Source organism: Podarcis melisellensis (assembly GCF_964234715.1).
Source record: "Podarcis melisellensis genome assembly, chromosome: 2".
Classification (NCBI taxonomy): Eukaryota; Metazoa; Chordata; class Lepidosauria; order Squamata; family Lacertidae; genus Podarcis; species Podarcis melisellensis.
Genome location: NC_138529.1, coordinates 71,923,869 through 71,948,784, shown reverse-complemented (window position 1 = coordinate 71,948,784; position 24,916 = coordinate 71,923,869). Strand labels below are relative to the sequence as shown.

The 24,916-nt window shown below is 43.6% G+C and overlaps 1 protein-coding gene across 4 annotated transcripts in view; it reads left to right on the top strand.

Annotated features, from left to right (window-relative positions):
• The window catches only part of LOC309363806 (semaphorin-3D-like), a 48,733-nt gene that overhangs the window by 21,340 nt on the left and 2,477 nt on the right, over positions 1–24,916 (top strand). For 2 of the 4 annotated variants that reach the window (XM_081900269.1, XM_081900268.1), the window contains exons 2-17: positions 1,997–2,211; positions 4,038–4,229; positions 7,007–7,167; positions 7,384–7,446; positions 8,644–8,763; positions 10,613–10,715; positions 12,058–12,186; positions 13,361–13,506; positions 14,486–14,600; positions 15,555–15,624; positions 16,242–16,386; positions 16,914–17,136; positions 19,133–19,221; positions 20,517–20,558; positions 20,912–21,069; positions 21,926–21,990. In XM_081900269.1, coding sequence (XP_081756395.1) covers positions 2,076–2,211; positions 4,038–4,229; positions 7,007–7,167; positions 7,384–7,446; positions 8,644–8,763; positions 10,613–10,715; positions 12,058–12,186; positions 13,361–13,506; positions 14,486–14,600; positions 15,555–15,624; positions 16,242–16,386; positions 16,914–17,136; positions 19,133–19,221; positions 20,517–20,558; positions 20,912–21,069; positions 21,926–21,990 — 1,957 coding nt within the window. In that variant the 5' untranslated portion in view covers positions 1,997–2,075. Of the gene's footprint in view, positions 1–1,996; positions 2,212–4,037; positions 4,230–4,517; positions 4,645–7,006; positions 7,168–7,383; positions 7,447–8,643; positions 8,764–10,612; positions 10,716–12,057; positions 12,187–13,360; positions 13,507–14,485; positions 14,601–15,554; positions 15,625–16,241; positions 16,387–16,913; positions 17,137–19,132; positions 19,222–20,516; positions 20,559–20,911; positions 21,070–21,925; positions 21,991–24,916 lie in introns of those variants that run through there. The other 2 variants (XM_081900271.1, XM_081900270.1) reach the window with 2 other exon arrangements.

Genomic DNA, 24,916 nt, shown 5'->3' with positions numbered 1-24,916 from the left:
GAGGATCCCAAACTGACCCCTTTTCAGAAAAAACAAACAAACCTCAGAGCCTTCTGGAAATCTACCTTCTTTAAGTGAACGAACAGGAAGATGCAGTGACAAATTTGTGTTCTTTTATGTATCTATATTTCTGCCTAAATCTTACGGGGCTGGCATCTGACCTGGCAATAAGTGTCATTACACAACAGATGAAACATGTACAAATGGTTTTTCCAAATATCATTTTCTTCTACTCTTTCCTTATGCTTCCACCACCCCCTTAGCATTATTCAGTGCCCCCCCTCAATTGCACCTGAGACTACCACTGCTCCCCTGGATTGTTCCAGCACCTCCCAGGGGGCAGTATTGCCCACATTGGGAAACACTGTTTTAAGCACAAAGATTTTGGTGGCCAGTTTTCAAAATCCTACTTTTAGAAATGTAGTCTTCATTTGGAGACATATGTGGACATTTCCCCCCACTTGGTATAAATAGATTTTGAGCACTGAAAAACATTCACAATTTGATGCCACCAAAATAGGACAAATTTCATCAGGCATCTTCCTTTATCCTAACGACCTGGACCTTTCCATACTCATACGAAGAGTTTATATTAACTGATGGACTGATCATAACATCCTTCAATAGTATACAAGGCATGGAAGCACCATGTTTGTACCTGTTCTTCCTGTTTCCTCTGCCCCTTTTGTGGCCTCCCTGCTTACATTTGAACTTATTTTCTTCCTTAGAATGAGAGCCAGAATCTACTTTCACTCTGGGTCATCTCCAAACACAAGCCTTATGGAACAAAATGTCAGAATGAACTTCCTGCCTCTGGCAAACATTTCAGTGTTTGTAGTACAGAACCTGTGGCCCTCCAGATGTTTTTGGACCACAACTCTCATCAACCCCAGCCAGTGTGACCAATGGATAGGAGCTAGAGTCCCAACAACATCTAGAGGGCCACAGTCCTGTACCCCTCTCCCAAGTTTATAGAAACATATAGTTGTAATCTACAACCTTGTGAAGTATGTTCTACTGCATTCAGCAGGACTTTAGTAGGTAACTAAATGTGACATAGCAGGCCCATGTGTTTTCTTTTTATAAAATCCATTGAATAACTATAAAAAGGGGCAATTTCTTGTGTAGAATGGGCAGGGACTGCTTTTTCCTTTGGCTAATCTCTGAGATCAGAAGGGAGTCTGCTTAGAGAAATTCATTCATGGACAGGTATATCAAAGGAGAAAAGTAGGGCATCCTTTTTACACCTACTGCTCACCTCCCACTTTATACATCTCCAGCACAAACCATGTTCAAATGTATGAGTCACATTTAGTCACTGTCACAATTAGACCCACAATGGGGAACCTGTGGCTCTCCAGTGACTGAACCTCCCATAATCCCTGAGCATTGGCCATGCTGATTTGGACCAATGGGATTGGACTCCCATCAGTCCCATCCAGAATGGCCAATGCAGGGATGATGGGAGGTGCAGTATTCAATATTATTGAATAGAGAGAGCTGCAGGCTCCCCATCCCTGAGTTAGACCGTTATTCCCAAATAAATATGCATAAGATCAGGTTTCAATCTTGGCAAGACAAGTGCATCCTTTTTTAATTATCCACAATCTGACAGGATCCATGTTGCCAGGATAGCAGCTTGCCAAGGCTGAACCGGGACAAAGGAAAATAAGTCAGTCACAAAGAGGAAAAACTGAAATATTTTGACATTTTGTTCAACAGAAGGAAAAGCCTCTGCTTTAAAGCAGAATGCAGAGGGGCCCACACTTAAAGTAACTGAAATGGTAGTTTTAACCTAAACATCCTGAGTATTTACACTTCTCATATGCTAGCTACCAATATATTTCTAGATCAGAAACGTAGCCAGATCCAGCCCACCCAGAAAGGTTCACGATGGAAGAAAAGGGGAATTGGGACAATGAATGACTGGGCTACATTCACTAGATCTCCTAGCACCTGTGAGTCTAGTAAGGAATCTTTTCCATTTATCTTTCAGGTGACTCTCTCTGGCAAGAAAATGCATCTATGAGCAAGACGTTATTGCTGACATAGGAATTATTGACTGTGGCGAGGGGATGATCAGCTTGACTTTCTGTAGGTGCTGCTGCTTCACCACCAACGTAGTCCTAGTGGCTTGGGTTGTTTTGCTGACAGTTGAGAACGGTACTCCCTGGAAGCAGTGGGTCCCCCGCCTCCGCCTCTCATATCAAGGTAGGACTTGTCTTGCCAGTCTTTCAAGTAAGTTCCTAGGATGGACACCCTGAGCCATAACTAATCCACACAGGAGGACAAAGACAAGGCAGATGCAGGCTGCGTATCTGACCTAAGGGTTCTCACACACACCTTCCCCTTTGTCACATTCACTAATCCAAAATCCTCATCCTGTGACCCTCTCTGAAAGTTAAGCCTCTTCTACTACCTCAGGCATCTGAATATATGCAATCCATTCAAGCCACATTAATATAGGATGAACAGTCCACCTGAGACTCTTTGTTCTGCTCTTTTGTACTTTCTAATCTTAAATGACTTGCAGGTGAACTCTCTGGGCCCTTCCAGGTGAGCACAATAGATGCGCAGATGTTAACTTATTCTGTTGGGATCTAGAGGATCCCCCAAAGGTGCACTTTTCTATTGTTTCCCAAGACAGACGAATGCCAACCAATTCAGAGGATCTAGACATTTTTTTCCAATTAGCTTGTATGGCAGAGATTTTGCTTCTCTCTTTTTTCTTCTTCAAGTGGCAAACTTGTAGATGAGAGTAAGTATGATACTGTCAACACCACAAACTGGTTGGCACATTGAATGCGATAGTTTTATGTGAAATGCAGTGGCCTCAAACATCACAAAGATACATTGGACAGTGGTAGGGAAGGGAGAGGAATTGGTTTGATTTGCGTTTTAATGTGAGCCTACCTAATTTGCACTCCCAAAACAATAAAAATAAAAACACAACTATTCCTCAAAATTCACACTTCTCTAAATGGTGTGATGCAGTTCTCTAACCAAAACCTGTATACCAGAAAGGCAAAGGGCAAGGCAATTCTCTCTACAGCACTCAGACTTTTTGTGGTATGCCTTTGTTGAACAGAGAGGGCTCCACACAACAGTGTTGCCTCTGTCTCCTGAAGCACCTAAAACATCAAGAGCAAAACAATGAGTAGCCCTTCTACCCTCTAGAAATGCTCCAATACTTCATATACCCTTAAAAAAGAAGCAGCTCAGGAAATATTGTGTCTATGAAGTCCTTTTTAGGGCTGATAAGACCAGTGAAATTTTGCTTCTTTTTTTCTTTTGCAGCAATTTTCTAGACATTGTGTGGTGGCTGCAATCTTTTTCCCCCTTGACATAAGCCCAGTACTTCTAATCAGAGCTGTAACATGCAGTACGGTAATTTTATATGTGCAAACTTTTCTGGCCTGTGGGTGCAGTGATGGGTGGAAGTGCGCCAGCTTATTTTCTGCTTATCATGACTATTATATTCACTGAAATTTTGTGAGAGGTACGTTTTTTTAAAGTGACAACCAACCCCGGCAAAGTGCTACTTTGGAAGTAATAGTGCTGAGAGAAAAAAATTAGATACATCCAATATTCATAACATGTTTTGGACAAAAAGAACTACATGGAGATTAGACTATACAGTCATACCTTGGAAGTAAAATGGAATCCGTTCCGGAAGTCCGTTTGACTTCCAAAATGTTCAGAAACCAAAGCACGGCTTCTGATTGGCTGCAGGAAGCTCCTGCAGCCAGCAGTGGAGCAAGCCGATTGGGTACCTTGGGCAGCTCATGTGCCCTGTGCCCTGTCCCTGGGGGCGGGGCCAGCCGCCCACGGGGGCACAGCACAGCCTCAGAGGAGTCTGCCTGCCTCCTCCCACTCAGCCGCCCTACAACTGAGGGGGAGGCAACGGGCAGACTGTTTGGGGCAGCACAGAGCCTGTGGGTGCTCAAGCCACTACATCGCTCCCAGGAGAGACGTGTGGCTCAGGCGCGCTGCAGGCCCCACGGTGAGTGCTGCCACCATTTTGTGACCTCCCTCAGTGGGGTCACCAGGGGCAGGCTGCACCTACTGCATCTCCCTTGCTACGCCCCTGCCTGCAGCCAGTTGGAAGCCGCGGAAGCCCCGTCAGACATTTGGGTTCCAAAGAACGTTCGCAAACCAGAAAACTCACTTCCAGGTTTGCAGCGTTCGGGAGCCAAAACGTCCGAGTACCAAGGCGTTCAGGATTCAAAGTAGGACTGTATCTTGTCTTTATTGAGCGTTCATCCTGATTTGTTTGTGGGAAGGATATACAGCAAGGGGCATTCATTCTAATTTGCTTGTGCAGTGTTTATGTATCTTCTCATTAATCATCGCTTCATTCCACACTTTTCAGTACATTTCCACATCACTCCTAACCACAAAATGTCATTTAAAATAATCTGAATTTGTTGTGCTAGGACAACAGAGCATTTTAATCCTATTTAATTGCACAAGCCTAAATTTCCATTATGCACGCCAATCTCTCCCACAAAATGCAGGCAGTCTGGAGACAACCAAAGGCAGGATCAATAAGAGAAATGCAAGACAGTCGGGTGGATCTTATTTACAAGGGAAGTACCAGTTAATGGGTGCAGTGGAGCTTTGATGCATTACTGCTAATTCAAGGTAGAGTTAATTTCCTTGACTAGAACTCAGAGAGTGGAGATAAACAATAGATTTAAAGAGAGCTGAAAGTGGTTTGACAGATGGAGGTTTTAGGATGGGGTGATAGAAAGCAAACTTAGACAAAAAGAGACCACCAGATTAATGTGGTCTGCAATGGGGCCAAACATTTCCAAAGCACAGGGTTTCAGATATACTGCCAGCAGTGATAACAGGCCACAAAAATTAAACAAATCGATCTGGCTTTCTTTGAAAAGCAAACAGCTGAGAGGCTTTAGCTGGATAGGAATAGAACTTCAAAGTGTGTACTAGGGTCAGACATGCTAGAAAAACGCTTAATATTTGGTCTCAGCTAAAAGGAAGTTCCCAGCTTGCAGAGGACCAAGGGGCAATGAAGACAATGGCAGGAGGTGTGACTCACAGATATCAAACCAAGTTCAAGGATACAAGGAATGACGGGGTTTACATTTGGAAAGTCCTTGGAGGCGCCCTCCACCCTGGGAGTAGAATAGGTGGGAGGGAGAAAGAAACAGATGGGCTGGCCAAAAGGAAATGAGAAAACTCAAGGCAGGGAGTGCAAAGGAAAGATGTGCTTGAGAGAATAAGGCCAAAAACAATAGCCCACCACAGCAGCAAGACGATGGCTTTCTTAGTCTTGTCAATAGGGAGTGTCAGGATTGTGGGGCCCAGTGAAGTGGCAAGAGCACAAGGAGGGGCAGACCTTTTTCTTTCTCTGTTTAAATAGCAGTCATCACAGCTAGAAAAACAGAAGCATTGAATGAAAACATGGTAGGTTTCCTTGTTTTTGTTCCTTGTTTTGGAGCCTTCTTTTGTTTGAGAAAGCATTCTGCCCAACTCAAAAGCTTGCTTCCCGAAGTTTTTGTGTAAAATCAGCCCCAATAATACAATAACACTTTCATTCTCTTTCACACTAACACTGCTCATCCCTATTGAACTGCTGCTAAGAGGATGGCCATGTCTCCCCTCCCACTCCCAGCCAGACTCCACCTTTCTATGGGATGGAAGGGACATATGCCAAAGGGCGATGGGTCTACCCTACAGCATCACACAGTTTCTGTCTCATGGCTCCCTTGCCCAAATGAAAACGGAACGAATAAAAGAGCCAGAAAGAAAGTATACTTAGCAATAAAGGTTCTCAGACATGGTTCTCTGCTTTTAGTCTGGTTACCCTGGTATGTTTTTGTTTTTTTTAAAGTGATGTGGATCAGTTAATTTCCATGTGACATGCAATCTGTCTCCAGCAACAATTGCACATAGAGAGTGCAAAGTCTACACACTGTATCCCTTGATGGGTTACTTATTGTTCCTGTCAGTGTTCTACACTAATATTGCACCCACACCACAATATAGGCAGTTGTGCCTTTATATAGGCCTGTGTGGTGTAGTGGTTAAGAGCGGTAGTCTCGTAATCTGGTGAATCTGGTTCACGTCTCTGCTCCTGGTGACCTTGAGCTAGTCACACTTCTTTGAAGTCTCTCAGCCTCACTCACCTCACAGAGTGTTTGTTGTGGGAGAGGAAGGGAAAGGAGAATGTTAGCCACTCTGAGACTCCTTAGGGTAGTGATAAAGCGGAATATCAAATCCAAACTCTTCTTTAAAGAGCTGCAGCCCCGCTCCTATGATTGACTCAGACCTTCAAAGCTGGTAAGAAGAAAACATATTCAGGAAAGTAACCAACTTCTAACACTTTACTGTGTCTCTTCTTGGCTATTCCCCCACTAGCATTCCATTCTCAGAGCCCTGACTTTTAAATTTTTTTAACCATACTGGCCCGATCTCTTGTCTTTCATCAATGCTCTTTGCATTATTATGATTATCAGTGGAGGTTTTTTCTTTAAAAAATGTTTAGGTGTACTCTCATTTTGACTCAAGAAAATCACCATTTTATAGTTCAAATTGGGGAAAATAAATACAGTAAATGGACAAAAGTACAGTCGTACCTTGGTTCTCTAACAGAATGCCTTCCGGGAGTCTGTTTGACTCCTGGAACCATTCGAAAACCAAGGCACGGCTTCTGATTGGCTGCAGGAGCATCCTGCAGCCAATTGGAAGCCACAGAAGCAGCACCAGACTTTCGGCTTCCGAAAATCGTTCTTAGGAGAGAGTGAGCAGGCGTGGCAACTGGGTTTCCCGCATATTAGCATTTGTTATGATTCCTTGCTAAAGAGTGGGTTTTCTGGGGGAAAGTGGCAGGGCAAAGGCAAAACCACACAGACCCGGACCTAGAAAGCATGAGAAAGCAGAAAACTACTTGGACCCACCTGTGCATTTTAGGCAGGGTACAGGTAGAAGTGTGGATGAGCCCACCATCGTCATATTTCTGTTTGCATGCTCCACCTTATAGACCTCCTGAGATCAAACAGCTCTCAGCTGCTCTTGGACTCTGAGGATGAGCTGGCACTCCAGACACTACTTGTGGACGAAAAGAGGGCATGGCTGATGGCAGGCGCTAAGGACCACATCTTTTTGCTCAACCTTGACAGCCCCAACAAAGAACCGCAGAAGGTCAGAGTGCCGAAGGAGGTTGCTTTGGGGTGGGGTGGGAAGGGAGAAAAACAGAAAACAGCCATCAGGATTTGGTCCATGTGCTATACAGGGAGTGTGGGGAGAAAAGTGGAAGGGACGTCTCATTAGGTGATTGAAACTCGTTTCCCATGTGCATATCCTACTTACTGCTGCAATGGATTCCATCCACATTCTTGGTTGTGTTTTCTCTTCCAGATTTTCTGGCCAGCTCCTAGAGAGCAAATGGAGCACTGCAGACGGGCTGGGAAGAATCCTAAGGTAAAAATGGTGGACTTTAGGCTCCATGGTTTAGGTTGAGGTGCCTCCTGAATGATCTGTGATCACTAACTACAATGCAATCCTATACATGCTTACTCAGAAGTAAGTCCCACTGAACTGATGTTGATGTTTTTATTACCACCATCATTATTTTATAAATTTATAAACTATTTTATAACCTGAGGCCATCAAAGCAGTATACAACACAAAAATGAGATAATACTACAAAAACCATAAATCCTAAAAACAAAAAACCATTCTTACACGCTCTAAAGCCATTCATGCAAATGGACAATTAATAGTCTATAATTCACTGAGGCTTACTCCCATGTAAGTATAGGATATAGGATTGTAGCTAAGAACCAGTGGTACCCCTGGTTACGTACTTAATTCGTTCCGGAGGTCCGTTCTTAACCTGAAGCACCACTGTAGCTAATGGGGCATCCTGCTGCTGCGCCGCCGCTGCATGATTTCTGTTTTCATCCTGAAGCAAAGTTCTTAACCCGATGTACTATTTCTGGGTTAGCGGAGTCTGTAACCTGAAGCGTCTGTAACCTGAAGCGTATGTAACCCGAGGTACCACTGTATAAAGACATTCGTTTAGTTATTTGTGGATGTGCACAGGCAGGAACAACTTCTCAAATGGTAAGTAGATGAGTAAATCAGGCTATGGCCTCAATCCAGCATCAGTAGCTTGTAGGGCTGGGCAACATATCAATATATCGTCCAAAATCAGTTTGAAGTTCACATCATGATAATTGTTTCATAATATTATAGCTGGCAATATATTGCTGAATCACAATTTGTGTAAGGGCTAGGCGATATTTGGTTTTCAGCATTGCGATAACTCACCAGTTAAACATCGCAATAACTCACCAGCATGATGCGATTGATAATATCACCATTTCTCAGTTTTAGACCCTTAAGTAGTAGCAGTTGCCAGGACATTGTCCTGTTTGCCTCTGCATAACTCCTTCCTTATTTCAGATATCGTAATATATCGATATATTGCAATGTTGGTTTTGAAAACCAGATTTTGAAAACCAGCTATCGCCCAGCAAATACCGTTAGATGCAGATCTTGAAAATAGCTTGTAAGTCAGATACTTCCTTTCCTTTCATGGTGGGAATACTGGGTCAAACCAAAAATGTCCAAGTAAAATCCTGCCATCTTTTACATCTTTGACTCCTTTACTAGATGGAATGTGCCAATTTTATCCGATTTCTCCAGCATTTCAACAGCACCCATGTGTTTGCATGTGGAACAGGCTCCTACCAGCCCATATGTGCCTTCATATATCTCAGAGCTGGAGTGGAGGTGAGTTGCATCCACAATGCCAGTATTACAGGTAGCGGAACCTAGATGCGGTATAACTCTTTCTGCATCCAACTTCTCCCTCTATTCATACTATTGTATATTTGGGAGCAGGGGAATGATTGTCGTATTGACTTCTTGCGTCAGATAAAAAAGCCAGCATTATATTTTTACCTGTGTTTTGCTATATCACCTGCTTCTCTGAGGAACAGGGAATTCTTTCACTGAGACTCTTTTCTGATGCTTTTCATAGTAAGGAAGGAAGACAGCTGCCCTCTCTTCCAGCCTTTTTCAGAATATGTCTTGTGCATTTGCTCTTTCTGCAGACAGTACAAAAACATTTTGTAGAGATACCCAGAATGAATAAGTGATGAGGGATTTAGGAGACAATCACTTATTCTCTTCAGGTATTATTAACTTCCACACCGGCATTCTGCCCTCTCTAGTAACTCCATGGCAACCATCCCAGCAGTGGGTGAAATCCTGTAATCTGTTCACTTGGGCCAATCCCGCCAATTCCAGTCAGACTTTGGCATAATACCCTAGACACAGGCTTAAGGCTATTCTTGACTCTTTGGATTATGTTGGTCAAAGGCCAAATTCTTTGGATTAGCACAATACGAGTACAAATAATAAGTGGGCACCATATTGCTTAGTGTTTTTATACCTGATTTCAAGGTTTCAAAGAGCTTCAAATCAATCACCTCATTAATCCTGTTAATTTTTGGTGATGGTCTCTCCTAAGGAAATTGATTGTTTAAGATGTGTAAGGCTTTTCCACACTTACTTTCCTCCATGCTTTCCAGGCCTGGTCCACACTTTAAAGCTCTATATCTGAATGTTGTTGTTTCTTTTGCTCTGGAGCTTTCCCTGCAAAAACTCATTCTTTACTGCTGAATCACGAGCAAATGGCAATCCGTGAAAAAACAGTCAAAGGTAGTGTTAAAGGGCAGTAGAGAAATGGGAACTGAAACACACTGGGCAAGAAAGCCCAAAGCACATAAATGCACAATGTACATGGGAGGCTGAGGCCTTTTTGGTGATGTGAAGTACAGTATAAAGAAGAGAGAGCAACTTCAGACCATCTACGTAACAGGTTAACCTTCTGCTTTTCTAGACTCAGCCCTCTGAATGCCAATTGCTGGGAATCACAATTTGGGAGAGTCCTCTTTCAAATTTCATATAAGTGTCTTGTTGGCCACTGTGAGAACAAGATGCTGGACTAGATGGGCTTTTCTTATTCACTTCAAAGTAAAGAGAAGCAAAATAAATAACTCTCCTGGCCTGCATCATTAGAGTTCCAACTGTATAATAAATTTTTCAAGTATGTTCAGTAAAGGGCAGCCCCATAGCACTGAGAAAACAACTAATCTGGAACTTCTGTGAGGCTGCCACTCTGTGGAAAAGCTTCACAGTATGCCTAAAGCACTTTTACAACTTTAGCACCAAAGGCAAGGTAGGCAGTGCTGACTATTTGAGTCACTATTTGAGGTGGAGAAGACCAAAAATAATTTAGCCTAACCCCATGACACATGCCACCCATCCATTTGAGCCCCTACAGAACCATCCACACAGTCCACACTGCAATGGTATCACTTGCAGGTGACAAGTGCACCACAGTAGGATACTCCTGTGGCAAATAGTTTGGGTGTGAGGAAAGAGAGTGGAAAGGGGTGGTGACGGTGGTTAAAATAACAGCCTGCACCTTAAAACTCTCTAGTTCAGGAGCTTCCCTGGAGAGCAGCCAGGACTGTTGAGCCAATTTCTTTGACGTGTAAAACGATCTCCACTGTGAGCGTGCCTGCTCTGTTTACAGTGATACTTATGAAATCTTTTCCATGGTCCTCTGCAGGAACCAGTGGTGCCAGCTATGCAGCTGGTGACGTCCTCCATAGAATCTGGAAGAGGCAAGTGTCCATACAGCCCCCATGAGCCTTTCACTGGGCTGCTCATAGGTAAGAGGGACTGTGAACAGAAAGCAGGCACAAAACCTAGACAAGGGCTTCTTGTATCCAATAGCATCCCTTGGCTGACAGAATGCTATTTGATTCAGCAGAGGCTTCTAGGACCCAAAGTCGGGAAGAAGAAGCATCCATTTTTCCAGATCTTCTTTTATCCTGCAGGCCACTGACCACACTGTTCCAAAAGGTCCCCCAAACTTCTTCATGTTTTGAGGTGGGGGAGAGGGAAGAGGGACTAAGCAAAAATGGCCTCCCTCCCCTTTTCACTAATGTAGGCCTTCTCTGGATCAATCAGAGCACAAGTGGACCCAACCCAATATATGCTAGGATCATAGACAAATGCAATATATATTAACAGGTTTAGTTCCAGCAGTGGCTTTGGCAATCTTTGTCTCTGTGTGCCTCCTTTCTTCAGTGGCAGAAATGGGGAACCTCAAGCACAGGGAGCACATGTGGCCCTCCTCTCTGTCCGGCCCTTGGAACTCTCCCCAGGCCACACCCCCTCCCAAGTCACACCCCTCAGCCCTATTTTGCCATCCTCCTTGGGTGTTTCTGTCTGGCTGGAATGTGCCCCTGAACTATCTGCTTGTCTACGTGGATGATAGAGAAGGAAGTGTGATCAGGAAGAAACTAACCCTGTTCAAAAGACTAAAATGCACATTCATTGCTCTGGTGACTTTACTCCTGCTCTGCCCACAACTGGCATGTGCCCCCCTCCCCACAGGTCACCCAGAAGGGAATGTGGTCCTCATGTGGATAAAGGTTCCCCACTCTCTGGTCAAGGCCAGCACTTCCATGGGTCAAGGCAAAAAAAATTGTTTCAGGCAGCAGATCCATCCGCTCCACCACTGGAAGCCCTGCCACAGCTTCACCCATGCCACCACTGCTGCTGCCACAATGTCCAATGCCTTTGCCCTAACATGGCACCCTCACCACCACTGTAGTATTGTGGCAAGGGTGCAGTTGTGGTGGCGGTGCAGATAGCAGTGCAGGCACTGTGGCAAGGGCAGGGAGGAGGTCCAAATCTGTTGGGAGCAGTGTTGGCAGAGCATCAACAGGGCATTTTGCCTACAACAGCAAAACGTTCTTGCGCACCCCTGTCTCTGATATATTAATCCTCTTTCCCATTAATGCATCTCCTTACTGAGTGAGGACTTTTCTATTTGTTGAACACTGAGGCAGCGTCAGAGAGCAATCATACATAAATTGTTAGCCCAATATTATTTTTCTTACTTAAAATGTGAAGAGTTTAGGCATGAAGCGAAATAAACTTCCTTAGAGATCTGGAATGTAGGTTTTCTGCCAATATATATTTTTTCTTTTTTGGATTTGACAGATGGGGAGTTTTATACAGGCACTTCTGTTGACTTCATGGGCAGCAGTGCTGCTTTTTTCCGTACACAGCTTGACAGGGTTGACCAGAACTACATCCGGACAGAACAGAACCAGGATTACTGGTTAAATGGTAAGTGGGTGATGGCAGAAGCAGCTGCTCAGAATATGATCTCTGTTAGCCAACAAGTCTGCCATTATTGTGCTTGTAGCTCTTCAACTACAGAGTGATACAGCAAGGATGTGGAACCTAAACCAGCTAATGTGACTGTGTTGCCATCATGATAACAGAAGGGAGGATAACTCACAACACTTCAACCCCATCGCCTAAAAATATAAAACCAAATTCTTACAGTTCACTCCAAAAAATATTTACATGTATTACCATGAGATCTCAGGGAGTTATAAACATATTCTTCTTGGCCCATATAATAATGAAAACAGTTGCCATACATTATAGAAAGGATGGGGGTTAGAATTCCCTTTGGTAGCATGAATTTGGCATGTCAGCTTTTCAGCCAGGGCTACTGTCCATGCCCATTGCATGGTCATTTCCATGCATGTGGAGGAATATTAAAAGTTCTTTATGTGCAATTGGTGAAGCAGACATGTCCTTCTTTCCAAGCAAAGCAAGTTGAGGGAAAGGTTTTAGGTCTGTTTTGTATATTAAACTCAGTCTTTAAACAACAAAATCCAAAATGGATGAACAGATTTACATTGGCACACAAATTAACTCAATAGTTTTTTCTGCCTGGAGAGAAATGGGTGGGATCTCTTGGTGATAGTGATACTTCTGTACTGAGATTGACTGAGTAGTGCAGAGAACTGATTGACCAGAGAACAGGAGATGGGTAGAAATGTTTCCCTGAGCCACTCTACATTCAGAGGGATTGTGGAGGAATGTGTGGGACATAAAAATGTGGGGCAAGATATCACCAGAAGCCTCTGCTCCTATAGCCATGCTACCCTGGAAAGGGGGGCTTCAGCAGCAGGGCAGCAGCCAGGGTAGCAACACCTTCCTGCCTCAGCTGGCAAAAAAAGGACAGGTAGCCCACGATTTTCATAATTGTGAGTTTTCTTTTGATTTTTTTTTTTGCAACCGTAGTTATCCTCTTTTATTGTTACCTTGATTTTTAAAAATCATTTATTCATACATATACAGGTATATATATTGTTATGTCAGCAATTTTTAACTGAATTGTAGCTGTGACTCCTTGATTTTTGCATTGCAGGGGTGACCTTGGAATCCCTTCCAACTCTAAAATTATGTGATCCTTTGACTTTTAACTGAATTTCCCTCCTTGCAGAGCCTGTGTTTATTGGTGCCTATGCTATTCCCGACACCTACAACCATGATGATGATAAGGTGTACTTCTTTTTCCGGGAGACTGCAGTGGAAGCTGGACAGTGGGAGAGAAGGCGCATCTATACCCGGGTGGCACGGGTCTGCAAGGTCAGTGAGGGGAGTCAACTGGACAACCCAGCTGTGATTCAAAGAATCAACTCAGCCTATAGGAACCATTGCTTGCTGGTTTGAATATTTAGTGTTTGCTATTATGATCATGCTTTTAACAGGCCAGAAAGGGATACTGAGCGCTACCTCCCCACCCCAGTGGGATGACCTGCTTTTTGTCTGAATGTGAATCCTTCTCAGAGTGACACTGGTACCCAGATGCTGGGTACATAAAATCTTTTGTTCCTCCTCTTATGATGGGAGTTGGGAACCTCTGTATTTCTAGATGTTGATGGACTCCAACTCACACAACTCACTCTTGAACTTGGTAACATCAAATTTGTAAGATTGCATATATATCTCAAATATTGATTTGAGTCTGGTACATATATTCTTTGACTTTGTATTATTTTGTGTTATAGTACACATTGTTTTGAGATATTTAGTGTTCAATATACTTTCATTGTGCATACAGAGTTTGTGCTTGATGAAGACTCCAACTCACATCAGCCCCAGCCAGTATAGTCAATGGTCAGGGATGGTGGAAGTTGTAGTCTGGAGAGCCAGTGGCTTCCCATCCCTGTTCTGCAGCTTCCAATGTGGATAATTTTCCTTCTCCCTGTGTCTTGGAACATGGTACTCATCTGATAAGCATTCTTTTCATCAGGCAGAACAACCACCTTGAAATCAGAAAGTGTGCATTGAGAACCAGCCTGAGGTTGCATCCATGTTGCAGTTGCAATCCCATGTTGACTTGGGACTCCATAGGATTTCCTTCTGCATTGAAGTAGGGGGAAATGGCCCTTTGGGTGTTCCACTTCTGCCAGAAGGGCTGGACAATTCTAATCATCCGAAGTTTTAAGACACGCCAGTTGTGTGACCATGATAGGGTTGATTCCAGCTTGGGATAGGGACATAGGCTTTCCATAAATGGATGAGGAGATTATAGTCCTGACTGGCTCCTCTTTGTGGCTGGCAGAATGATGTTGGTGGGAAGCACAGCCTCATCAATCGTTGGAGCACATTCCTAAAAGCCCGGCTGGTTTGCTCCATTCCAGGTCTGCAGGGCACCGAAACACACTTTGATCAGCTGGGTAAGTTTGCTTTGCGTTCTCTCATTCTTTCCTCTGACTTGCATCCTGCAGTACTGGTTCAGCATTGTTTTTCCATGCTTCCTCTCTGCCCCACCTTGAACCTTGCTTGAGTGAGTGGGTGAATCTGTGGGAAGGAAGTTCCTCCATTTTACTTTCTCAATGGTTGGATGGCCATCATCATATGTATGCTTAATTTGAAAGCTCTTTTCCACCAAACCTGCACTTTTCACTCTGAGGTGAGCAGACCAGTACTTGTGATTGTACTTCTTTCTGGGGAGGGACTCTTTTCCAATGTGCAGTCCACTGTGATCAGAAATGGTAAATGTGGCCACTGCTGCAAGAGCACTGAGGGTTCATTAATACACAACAATATTTTACCAGACATTAAGTACTCAGTTGATGATACCCTATTTTCAACAGCAAAAACAAAGCACACCACAGTCACTACCCAACCCACACCCTTATTATTTAATACAAGACATAGCACAGTTAGTAATTGATGCTTTATTTTCTGATTATTTACCATTTAATAGTTGTGTGTAGGTATGCATGCATTCCCCTTTAAGCAAAATAGTTTGGGAAGACACACTAGTTTCTAGTTTATCCAGGGTATAGAATTCAACTTATCTTGGGCTAAGACTCTTGGCACAGAATTTTAATTTTTCTAGTGCAGAGGATTCTAGTGCAGAGGACACCATTCTGGTCATAACTAATACAGCAGGATTTGATGTGTTCTGCCCACCAGTTCCCCCCGACTCTGTCTTAACAGCTGCTGAAGTACCTGCCTAGGTGGTGTTAGGGTTTTTGGAGCTGAAGCTGCAATTGCCATAAGGATGGAGACATTGTTACGATTAGAGCTCTCCCTTGTGTTCAGTCTTCAAGATGGTTCTAGCAGCCAACCACAGACCTCCTCATCTCATCTCATGTGTCCCCCCCCCCAATGTTTCTTTCCAGAGGATGTATTCCTCCTTCACACCCGTAATGCACAGAACCCTCTCGTTTATGGCCTCTTCACAGTCTCAAGGTGAGTGTTATGATGAACAACCCACATCAGGAAATTGACTCATTGTTTGTGCAAGCACCAGGTTTACTTCAGCATTGAGGAAGGCTAACACATCATTTAAACACAGTGCTTGTGCACAGATACCTTATGCAATGAGTTTCCTTGGCTCTGAATTGGAGGCATGAAAAGACACTACCAGACAATTGCTCTCCCCAAATCCAAATACTTGCAAAATGTAGTGCACCTTGTGCTAAGCCACTCATAGACATGGGGGAGGTGGGATGGGTTTTTGTGCAGTATTCCATTACGAAACACAACACTCCACAAAGCAAAGATCAACATGGAGGACAGTTAGTGAGAACAAAGTGCTTCTCTGAATCAATGCAGGAAGTGTTAAAAGAACATCATTTGAAGGGAAACTAATTCTTTAAAGATAGACCTTTCTGTGATGATTTAATGCAGAGGTAGGGAACCTGAGGTCCTCCAAATCCTTGAATAAAGTGCCTATTTTCTAAGGCAGAAACCTTTCAACGTAACAGTTTTTCTGGTGCGCACAATGCACGTATCATATAGCCACAGCATCAGTAGAGTATGATTCTAGGATTTGCCAGTTACCTTTCCCCCCTCTTCTTTCCCAGTGGCATTTTTAGTGGTTCTGCTGTGTGTGTTTACTCTTTGGCAGCCATTCGGGCTGCTTTCAATGGACCCTTTGCACATAAGGAAGGCTTGGACTATCAGTGGGTGGAATTCAGGGGACGGATCCCCTACCCCCGCCCTGGAACGGTACGTCTTTAAAACACAAAAATTTCAGCCGGGGATGGGGAGTTCAGAATCTGATTCAGTTTGCATTTAATGGTGAGCCTAACTAACTTGCACTTTCTGGAACAATAAAAACAAAACAAAACAGCCTTCCTTCAGCACTTGCAGTTTTCCACATTTTGCAATGCACATACTGGAGTAAAGTGTGCTTAGAATTCCTATAGTAGTGAAAATGACATACACAAATGCATTGTTAGTTAGGGAAAGTTGCTTTGCAAAAAGGTGTAAAGTAGGCAAAATTGCATAGGAATGTTAGTATAAATTTGTACTAAAATGCTGATGAATTGTCACGAAGACTTTTTTTGCCAGCCCATAAATAGGGAGGTTGGAAAGAACTAGGAGACAGCCACATATTGGTAGGCTCTAAGGTACCCCCATTGCTTTCGTTATTTTGCTGCTACAGAACAAGAAGGCTACTTATTGTGGAACTTGAATCCTGTACTGTCTTGTATCCTTTCCCTCTTTTTATGTCCTCATTCTTTCTCTGCCAGTGTCCCAGTGAAACATATGACCCACTCCTCCAGTCAACAAAGGATTTCCCTGATGAAGTGATTGGCTTCATGCGCACCCACCATCTGATGTGGGACCCTGTCTATCCACTCCACTGGAAGCCTGTTCTGATGAGAGCCAATGTAGCCTTCCAGATCAAGCAGATGCTGGTGGACAGAGTGGAGACAGAGGCTGGACCTGTTGATGTCCTCTTCCTTGGAACAGGTAGAGGATGCTAGCTAAAGATGTCCACCTCTCTTTGTGACACACTACATCACAGTGGTCATTTTTACATGGGCCCTTCATGTGTCCTTTCCAGCTCAGCAGGCAAAGGAAGGCGATGGATGGTAGTGCCCAAACGTCATGATGTCATGATGAAGGAAGAGAGGTTGGCACAGTAATTTAGGAGTTTGCCCAGTCAAAATGCTTTAAGATAATCTGACAACTTTATATCTTGAAATGGTCCCTGATGTTATTCTGGAAAGCTGTTAACAAAGAACTGCCCGTCCCTAAGAATCTCACCTCAGTAGGTACTGCATTAGATCAGATAGGAGCTCCAGAGGTTGAGAGGGAAGGATTTGAGGTACCAGGCTAAAGAGCTTCAAGGTTGTGATCCTAAACATCCTAAGCAACTTGTTGGAAGTATAGCCATCAAATTTGATGGATTGACTTCAGAGCAAAGAAGAGTTTTAGAATGGCCTAACAAGAAACTGAAAGTGAGAGTTTTTGCTAACTGTTACATTACAATTATTTGTCCACTTGAGACTTAGGGTGCAATTAGATATGGTGGCATGATTCAACCCAAATCATGCAAAATGTCTACAAAACAGCAGGGCTTGGAGAGGGGAATTTTTAAATGGATACTACAGCATAGGAGTGTGGCGATGGAAGCCACTGCTTTCCACTGCCTGTGTTTGTGGCCTTGAACCCCTTTCCCTCACCATTTTTCTCCCCATGAGGGTTGCTTCCTATTGCAGATCCCCACTTGGAGAAACATAGCTGGAGAGAAGCAAATGTAGGAAGGAGGTTATGGATGAGGAGGAAGATCCATTTCACCCCTCCCCACCCATGTCATGCTGATCTCTTTCTGCTCTTTAAGGGGAAAGAGCAGTGCTCCAGTACTGGCTGTCACCAGCCCATGAGTGGGCATTCTTGGTGAACTGCCATTCTATTTATTGCAAAGCCTTGTTGCAGTTTTTGTCAGTGTTTTTATTTATTAACATGAGTATAATCTGAAATAAGAAGTGACCCTTCTGATTGCTAATTGAAGCATAATTTTCCTACTAGCAGTACTTTCTTATGGGGGGGGGGAATGGTGCCGGTACTGTGTACCCTTGAGTATCCCCAGAAAAAAGCACTGCCTACCAGTAAAAATCTGATTCTCTACGAAGTATTGAAAGATGCACATTTTAAACAAATATAAAAATGTAAAGTAGGATTCCAGAAACTACAGGCTTTCAGTTTGGATAGGGATCACTGAAAACATCAGCTTGCTACATTGCAGCTATCAAAACAATGCTAGAAATTATTAGCAAAGAGATGAAATATAACAAAGAAAATATCATAATAGCTCTATATAAATATGCTTGATGAGTCCACATCTTGAGCACAGCATGCAACTAATCTGATCATGATATCCCAAGAAAGACTTATCACAGCCAAAAAATTGTATGGAAATAACACATTATTATTGCTATGGAATACCTTCCATATGAAAATCTTCCATACAAAAGATTATGGAAGAAAGTTGTGGGATATCGTCAGTGTTCAGCAGTGTTGTGCATTGAAAAACTATTATTATTTATTAATAATGTATCACATATTACCAAAGCATCTAATTCAGTATTGTTTACACTGATTGACAGCAGCTCTCCAGGGCTTCAGGCAGAGGACATTCCAAGCCTTGACAGGAGATGCCAGGGATTAATAGAATCGTGGAATTGTAGCATTAGAAGCTGGGACCTTCTGCATGCAAAGCTGTGTAGCACTCATGGTGTTCTGAAGCCTCTGCTGCATGCTGAGAGTAATACAGGAACAATGGGTGCATCATTTCTAACATCCTGTTCTTCATACCTTGGAGTATCCAACACTGGCTTCTTTCAGAGATAGTTTACTGGACTTGCTCAAATAAAATGCTTTGACTAACTTTGACCTAACCAATTCCGTGCAGCAAGAACTGGTGTAGTTACCCCGTGATATGTCCTTACATCTTATTCTGCAGATGATGGCAAAGTACTAAAAGTGGGGATTGCTGGCATAGGAGGCCAAGACCCTCAGGAAATTAGCTTGGAAGAGATCAGTGTTTCAAAGGTACAGTGGAAATATCATTGATCCTTAAAAGCCTTTTTGTTTATGGATCCACTAAGAAAGTGCCATGTTGCAGGCGTAACTTATGATGAATTTTTGCTAATTGAAATTAGAGACTTTGTCTATTGTGGGGAATGGTGGTTGCACCAATCAACATTCAGGATTGCTTTCCTTTTCTAATTGGAATCTTGGTGCAGAGCACCTTTTACCATCCTGGTGCCTTCAAGGTATATTTGGATTCCTTTGCCCATCAGTCCCAGACAGCACAGCTTATTGAGATAAAACTTCTTTGGCTCACCTTCATTCAGCACATCTGGCTGGGGCTGATGAGAGTTGTACTTCAAAATATCTGGAAGGCATCAAGCTTGAAAAAGGTCGAAATAGAGCAGTAGCCAACTCCTGGCAGTTTTCCCTGGAAGCCAAGAAAGTTGATTTTTCCCTTCACTATTGACTTCACTTGACCTTGAATGGATGACTTTGAACTAAAGGTTATGGCCTGCATATAGAAAGATGGAATATACATTTTTAAAAATAATGATCATAAGATACATGACTGCTGATGAAAATGGAAGGCATAGATCTAGCGTCCCCTCCTTGCAACGTATACTACAGAAGTAGCCAACACGATGCCCTCTGGGTGTTGTTGGGCTACAGGTCCCATAATTTCTGACCGTTAGCTATGCTGACTGGGGTTGATGGGACTTGTGCATTTCCCAGCTCCTTAATCAACTGTCCTAGGGCTTAGCTGTCTCTTGAGAGCCTACAGCAGCTTCTTACTTTTGGTGCATCAACCTAGAATTTTATTTACTCTGCATTTAACTGGAGTGTTACAGGGCAGTGGAGAAATGGGAAGTAAACACACAGGGGGCAAAAAAGGCCCAAGCACACAACATATCTGGAGGGTGAAGACTGTTTTTGTGCTGGCAAAGTGTAAAACAATGGAGAACAAATTAGCCTGCTACTTTTCTGAACTCAACCTTCTGAATGCCAGTTTGATGCAAATCACAATTGGCACGAGAGCGTGGTTGCACTCAAGTCCCGCTTGGTGGTTTCCTGTAAGCATCTGGTTGGCCACTGTGAGGACAGAATGCTGGATTAGATTGGCCTCTGGCCTGATCCAGTAGGGTTGCTCTTCTTAGATTTTTTAGTAGCATACAAGAATGTCAGGAAGACAGCAGGCTTAGTTTATGAACACGCCAGTCTATAGCTGGGGTGGAATTTTGGGGATGCTAATACTGAATTCAGAATAGAAGTTTGCTGTGCTTGTTCAAACTTCTCCTGTCTTCTCTTTCTTGTAGATGTCTTCAGCCATCTTAGACATGCAGTTTTCTCCTAAGAGAGTAAGTCTGTATTTGTTAATCTACCAGTAGCATTTTTCTATAAGACAGCCTTCCGCAACCTGGTGTTTGGACTACAGTTCCCATCAGCCCCAGCATGCATGGCCAATGGCCAAGGAATAGAAGATAGCACAAAACATCTGGAGGGCACCAGGTTACAGAAGGCTGCTCCAGAGTACGTACTTCAGGGCAGGCTTCTCTCAATATTTACTAAATATGTTATGATTTTGAATCTTCCTTCCTGCTCCCATAAGATGTTTGTGTCCCCATACTCATGGGAGTCTGCCAGCTTTCATGACTTAATGGAAAGGGAAACAAAAGTTGATGCCTCTTTCTATTCTTGGTTCTGTGAGCAGCAGGAGGTGTTTGTGAGCACTACAAATGACCTGGTCCGGCTCTCCCTGTATCGCTGTGAACACTATGGCAAAACCTGCACCGAATGCTGCCTGGCTAGAGATCCCTACTGCACCTGGGATGGCAGGTCCTGCAGGCCCTACTTGCTCACCAAAAAAAGGTGAGTTCCCACCTTGTCCTTCTCTCCCTTCTTTAGCGTGCCGTCTCTGTCCTCCATACACTTCCTAGTACTCTTTAGTTGGCATAGTTGGGATAGGGATCACCATCTACACATGAGCATGTGCTATGGCTATGTATACTGGATGGCCTGTCTGGAGTTCTCTTTAGATCATATGACTTGAGCATCAAACATTTAAATTGGACTGTCTGTAAATCCTGACCTTCCCTAACCCAACCAGCATCCAAGCTTAGGTCCCTTACTTCATTCTACATAGGGCTCCAATCCCAGCCACTTTCTTGCCTAGGCACCTTTTGGCTGTGGGGAAAGTAGAACACTGGCCATTAGCTCGAGCCATTCTGTGGGAAAGTTATGTAGAAGCCTAGCATTTATCTTTTCTTTGCCAGATGGTCATCAGATCACTGCAGGAAAAAGGTGCACGGGGGGGGGGGGGGCATGCAGAAATAGAGTACCTGTGGCACTCCAGATCCAATCAGCCCCAGCCAGCACAGAAATAGTCAGAAATGATGGGAGTTAGAGTCTACCAACTTCTGGAGGGCCACTGGTTAGCTATCCTTACTATATAAGGTGACGTGCTCAGCACTTCACCTTGCTAGAATGGAGAAGGAATGGTGAAGATGCACTGCCTCCTGGGCAAAGCAACACAAAAACAACTAGAGATGAAGACTGAAGAACTGGGGCCGCCACCACTCCATTCCCGAGCCATACTATCCCTACATGCCATTTTCGCATGCACTGCCTGTTAGGCCAAGCCCATCAGTCTCCTTAAGAGAATCCAGATGTTCCTGAACATCTCTGAAACCTGGCTAAGCATATGCACTAACTTTCTTCCTTGCAGGCGAGCCCAGTGCCAAAATTTGCTGGAGGCCAATCCGATCAGCCAGTGCCAGGACACTGCAAAAGGTGAGTCAAAGGGCACTCTACTGGGCACACCAATGAGCTGCTAAGGCCACACCAAGCAGCAAGAGCCCACCACTGTTCAGTCTTGGGGGAAATGTAAAAAACAACTTAACAGCATCCCTTGCGCCAAAGCAGGCTTTAGTGTACCTCAGCCTTAGTTCTTGCCAGAAGTTTATGCAGCCTCCTCCTGATCACTCTCAGTGCTGCCAGGGTGATTTACCCACAAAACACATGCTTAAGTGGAGGTGGTTTAAACACAGAGCCCAAGAAAGACCACCTGGGAAGTGGCATTCATCTCATTCAAAGTGCCATGTTGATTTACATTGAGTTTTGCTGCTGTCAGGAGCCATTAGTGATTAATTTAGCCACAGCTGCTCAAAAGCTGGACATATTGAGGTGCTCACCTGAGTTTCCATAAACACTGTCAGCTCTGGATTTAGACACAGAAGTTAATGTAAACCCAACATTTGGTTCTGGTTTGTGCAGGCTCCAACATACGGGATTCATGTTACTTTGCAAGGGATCCTTATCCTGCACCTTTAATACAGGCCCTTACACTTAGCCTCAGTAGGTGTAAAGTAACACATTTATCATTGCACACTTCCATTATAGTGACTCCCACTTTGGACTTGGCTAATGCTTCACTCTAAATTACCCACCTGCAAAAACTGCAGATAAGCAACCCCCTCTGTTTTGCACTCTCAGAAGGGAAATAAGTTTCTCTAAACCCATACATACAATGCCATCACCTTTACATTTTCTTTTCCCAAGTAGTAGCTGGATAGTAGTTAAAATAAATATTTCAAATGAAATTCAAAGTGGTACCTAGTATCTGAAACAAAACGCATACACAACACACTGGAAGTTTGCAGTGGGATTACTTCTTCCTACTATATTAACAATTTTTGTATTTGCTCATCAAATTTGCAGATGACACCAAACTGGGAGGGGTAGCTAATGCCACAAAAGACAGAATCAGAATTCAAAATGACCTTAACAGATTGGAAAACTGGGCACAAGCTAACAAAATGAATTTCAGTAGGGAGCAAAGGCTGCATCAACAGAAGTATAGTGTCTAGATCAAGGGAAGTAATAGTACCACTCTATTCTGCCTTGGTCAGACTACACTTGGAATACTGTGTCCAATTCTGGGCACCACAATTCAAGAAGGATGTTGACAAGCTGGAACATGTGCAGAGGAGGGCAAGCAAGATGATCAAGGGTCTGGAAAGTAAGCCTTAGGAGGAGCACTTGAAGGAGCTGGGTATGTTTAGTCTGGAAAAGAGGGGGCTGAGAGGAGATGTGATAGTCATATTCAAATATCTTAAGGGCTGTCACATAGAAGAGGAAGCATGCTTGTTTTCTCCTGCTGTTGCGGGTAGGTCATGAACCAATGGCTTCAAGTTTCAAGAAAGGAGATTTCAGTTAAACACCAGGAAGGACTTTCTGACAGTAAGAGCTGTTCAGCAGTGGAACAGACTCCCACAAGAGGTGGTGGACTCTCCTTTCTTGGAGGTTTTTAAGCAGAGGTTGGATGGCCCCTTGTCATAGATGCTTTAGGTGAGATTCCTGCATTGCAGGGGGTTGGACTAGATGACCCTTGGGTCCCCTCCAACTCTAAGATTCTAAGATTCTATGATTTAGTGCAAAACGCAAAAAACAAAAAAAAACCCTCTTTGATCAGTGATTCCCAACAGCAACTATGTGTAACTGTGGTTATGACTATATGCAACTGTCAGAGACTGTATTTGCTGTAGTTAAGAGCAAAGTTTGTAGCAGAGCCCCAGTGAAAATTGAAGGGGGGAGGTTATCTGCTTCCTCCTCCAGTTGTGGCCATCCTGTTGGTGTAAACACATTTCAAGGGGATCCTGACCATCAAGAGCAGCTCTGAGGCAGAGACAGGCAGTGCTTCAATGGTAAGAAGGTGAGATATCCCCATTTGGCAAGCTGAACTCAGCTGGTGGGTCTTAGGATCTAAGCCAATTGATATTAACTGTGGAGGAGACATACAACCCCACTGTTTATACAGGTGTTTAAACTCAGGAGAGCACATACACCCTCCAGCTAAACTGCACGAAGGCACTTCACCACCTCCTCCTCTTAACTTCTGAGGGGGAAGAGGCCATTGAACAATTAGTCAACTCTTTTGAGAAGGTAATAAATGTCTTCAACTTCCTTGCAGGAAAGCATTTAATGATTACCAGAGCTTAAACATTAAATGTTAAGTTCAAGTCCCCAGCACAAATAGTGGGTAGGGGGACTGGGGCTTTCTTTACAAAGCACAAGGTAGCTGTGCTTGTCCACAAGATAAAACTTGGAAATCCACATTCAGGCAATTCCTTTGCAAGGACCAGTCAAAACGCCTCCAAAATGTGGAAAGCGGTCCGGTTCTCTAGAACTCTTCATCAGACAAGATGTTGCACAAAGCAGGAGGTTGAGAAGTAGAAACATGAGGTTGGATATTGTAGCCATGAGGTCTGCATGTACAAGATGTGCACAGTATTGTGTACTATAGCCAACACAGATTGTTGCTGAGGGCGGGGGGAATGAATGCAAAGAACTGCTGAATAAATCAAAACAGTCCCACAGGGTTCAGGGAGCAACTAATTAGTGCTCAGTCTGCCAAAAAGATAGTATTTTGCACAACACAAGGGGCAATGACCCTGCTTATCACTTCCCACAATACCAGGGAGCCGGTGTTGAATGCTACTGCACACAGAGCTCAGGGAAAGAACAAGAAGTCTCATGAGGTTTTGCAAATGGCCTTCACCAGTATTTAGAATTCTGAGTCTGGAAGCATTTGCCAGTCATGAATACTACATAACTTACAAGATCCCAGGAGTGCTGAATACCAACAGTCAAGAAGTTGTTGATACTGCAAATATCTAATCCTCTATACATGTGGGAAGGCTCTTTTCATATACCATAA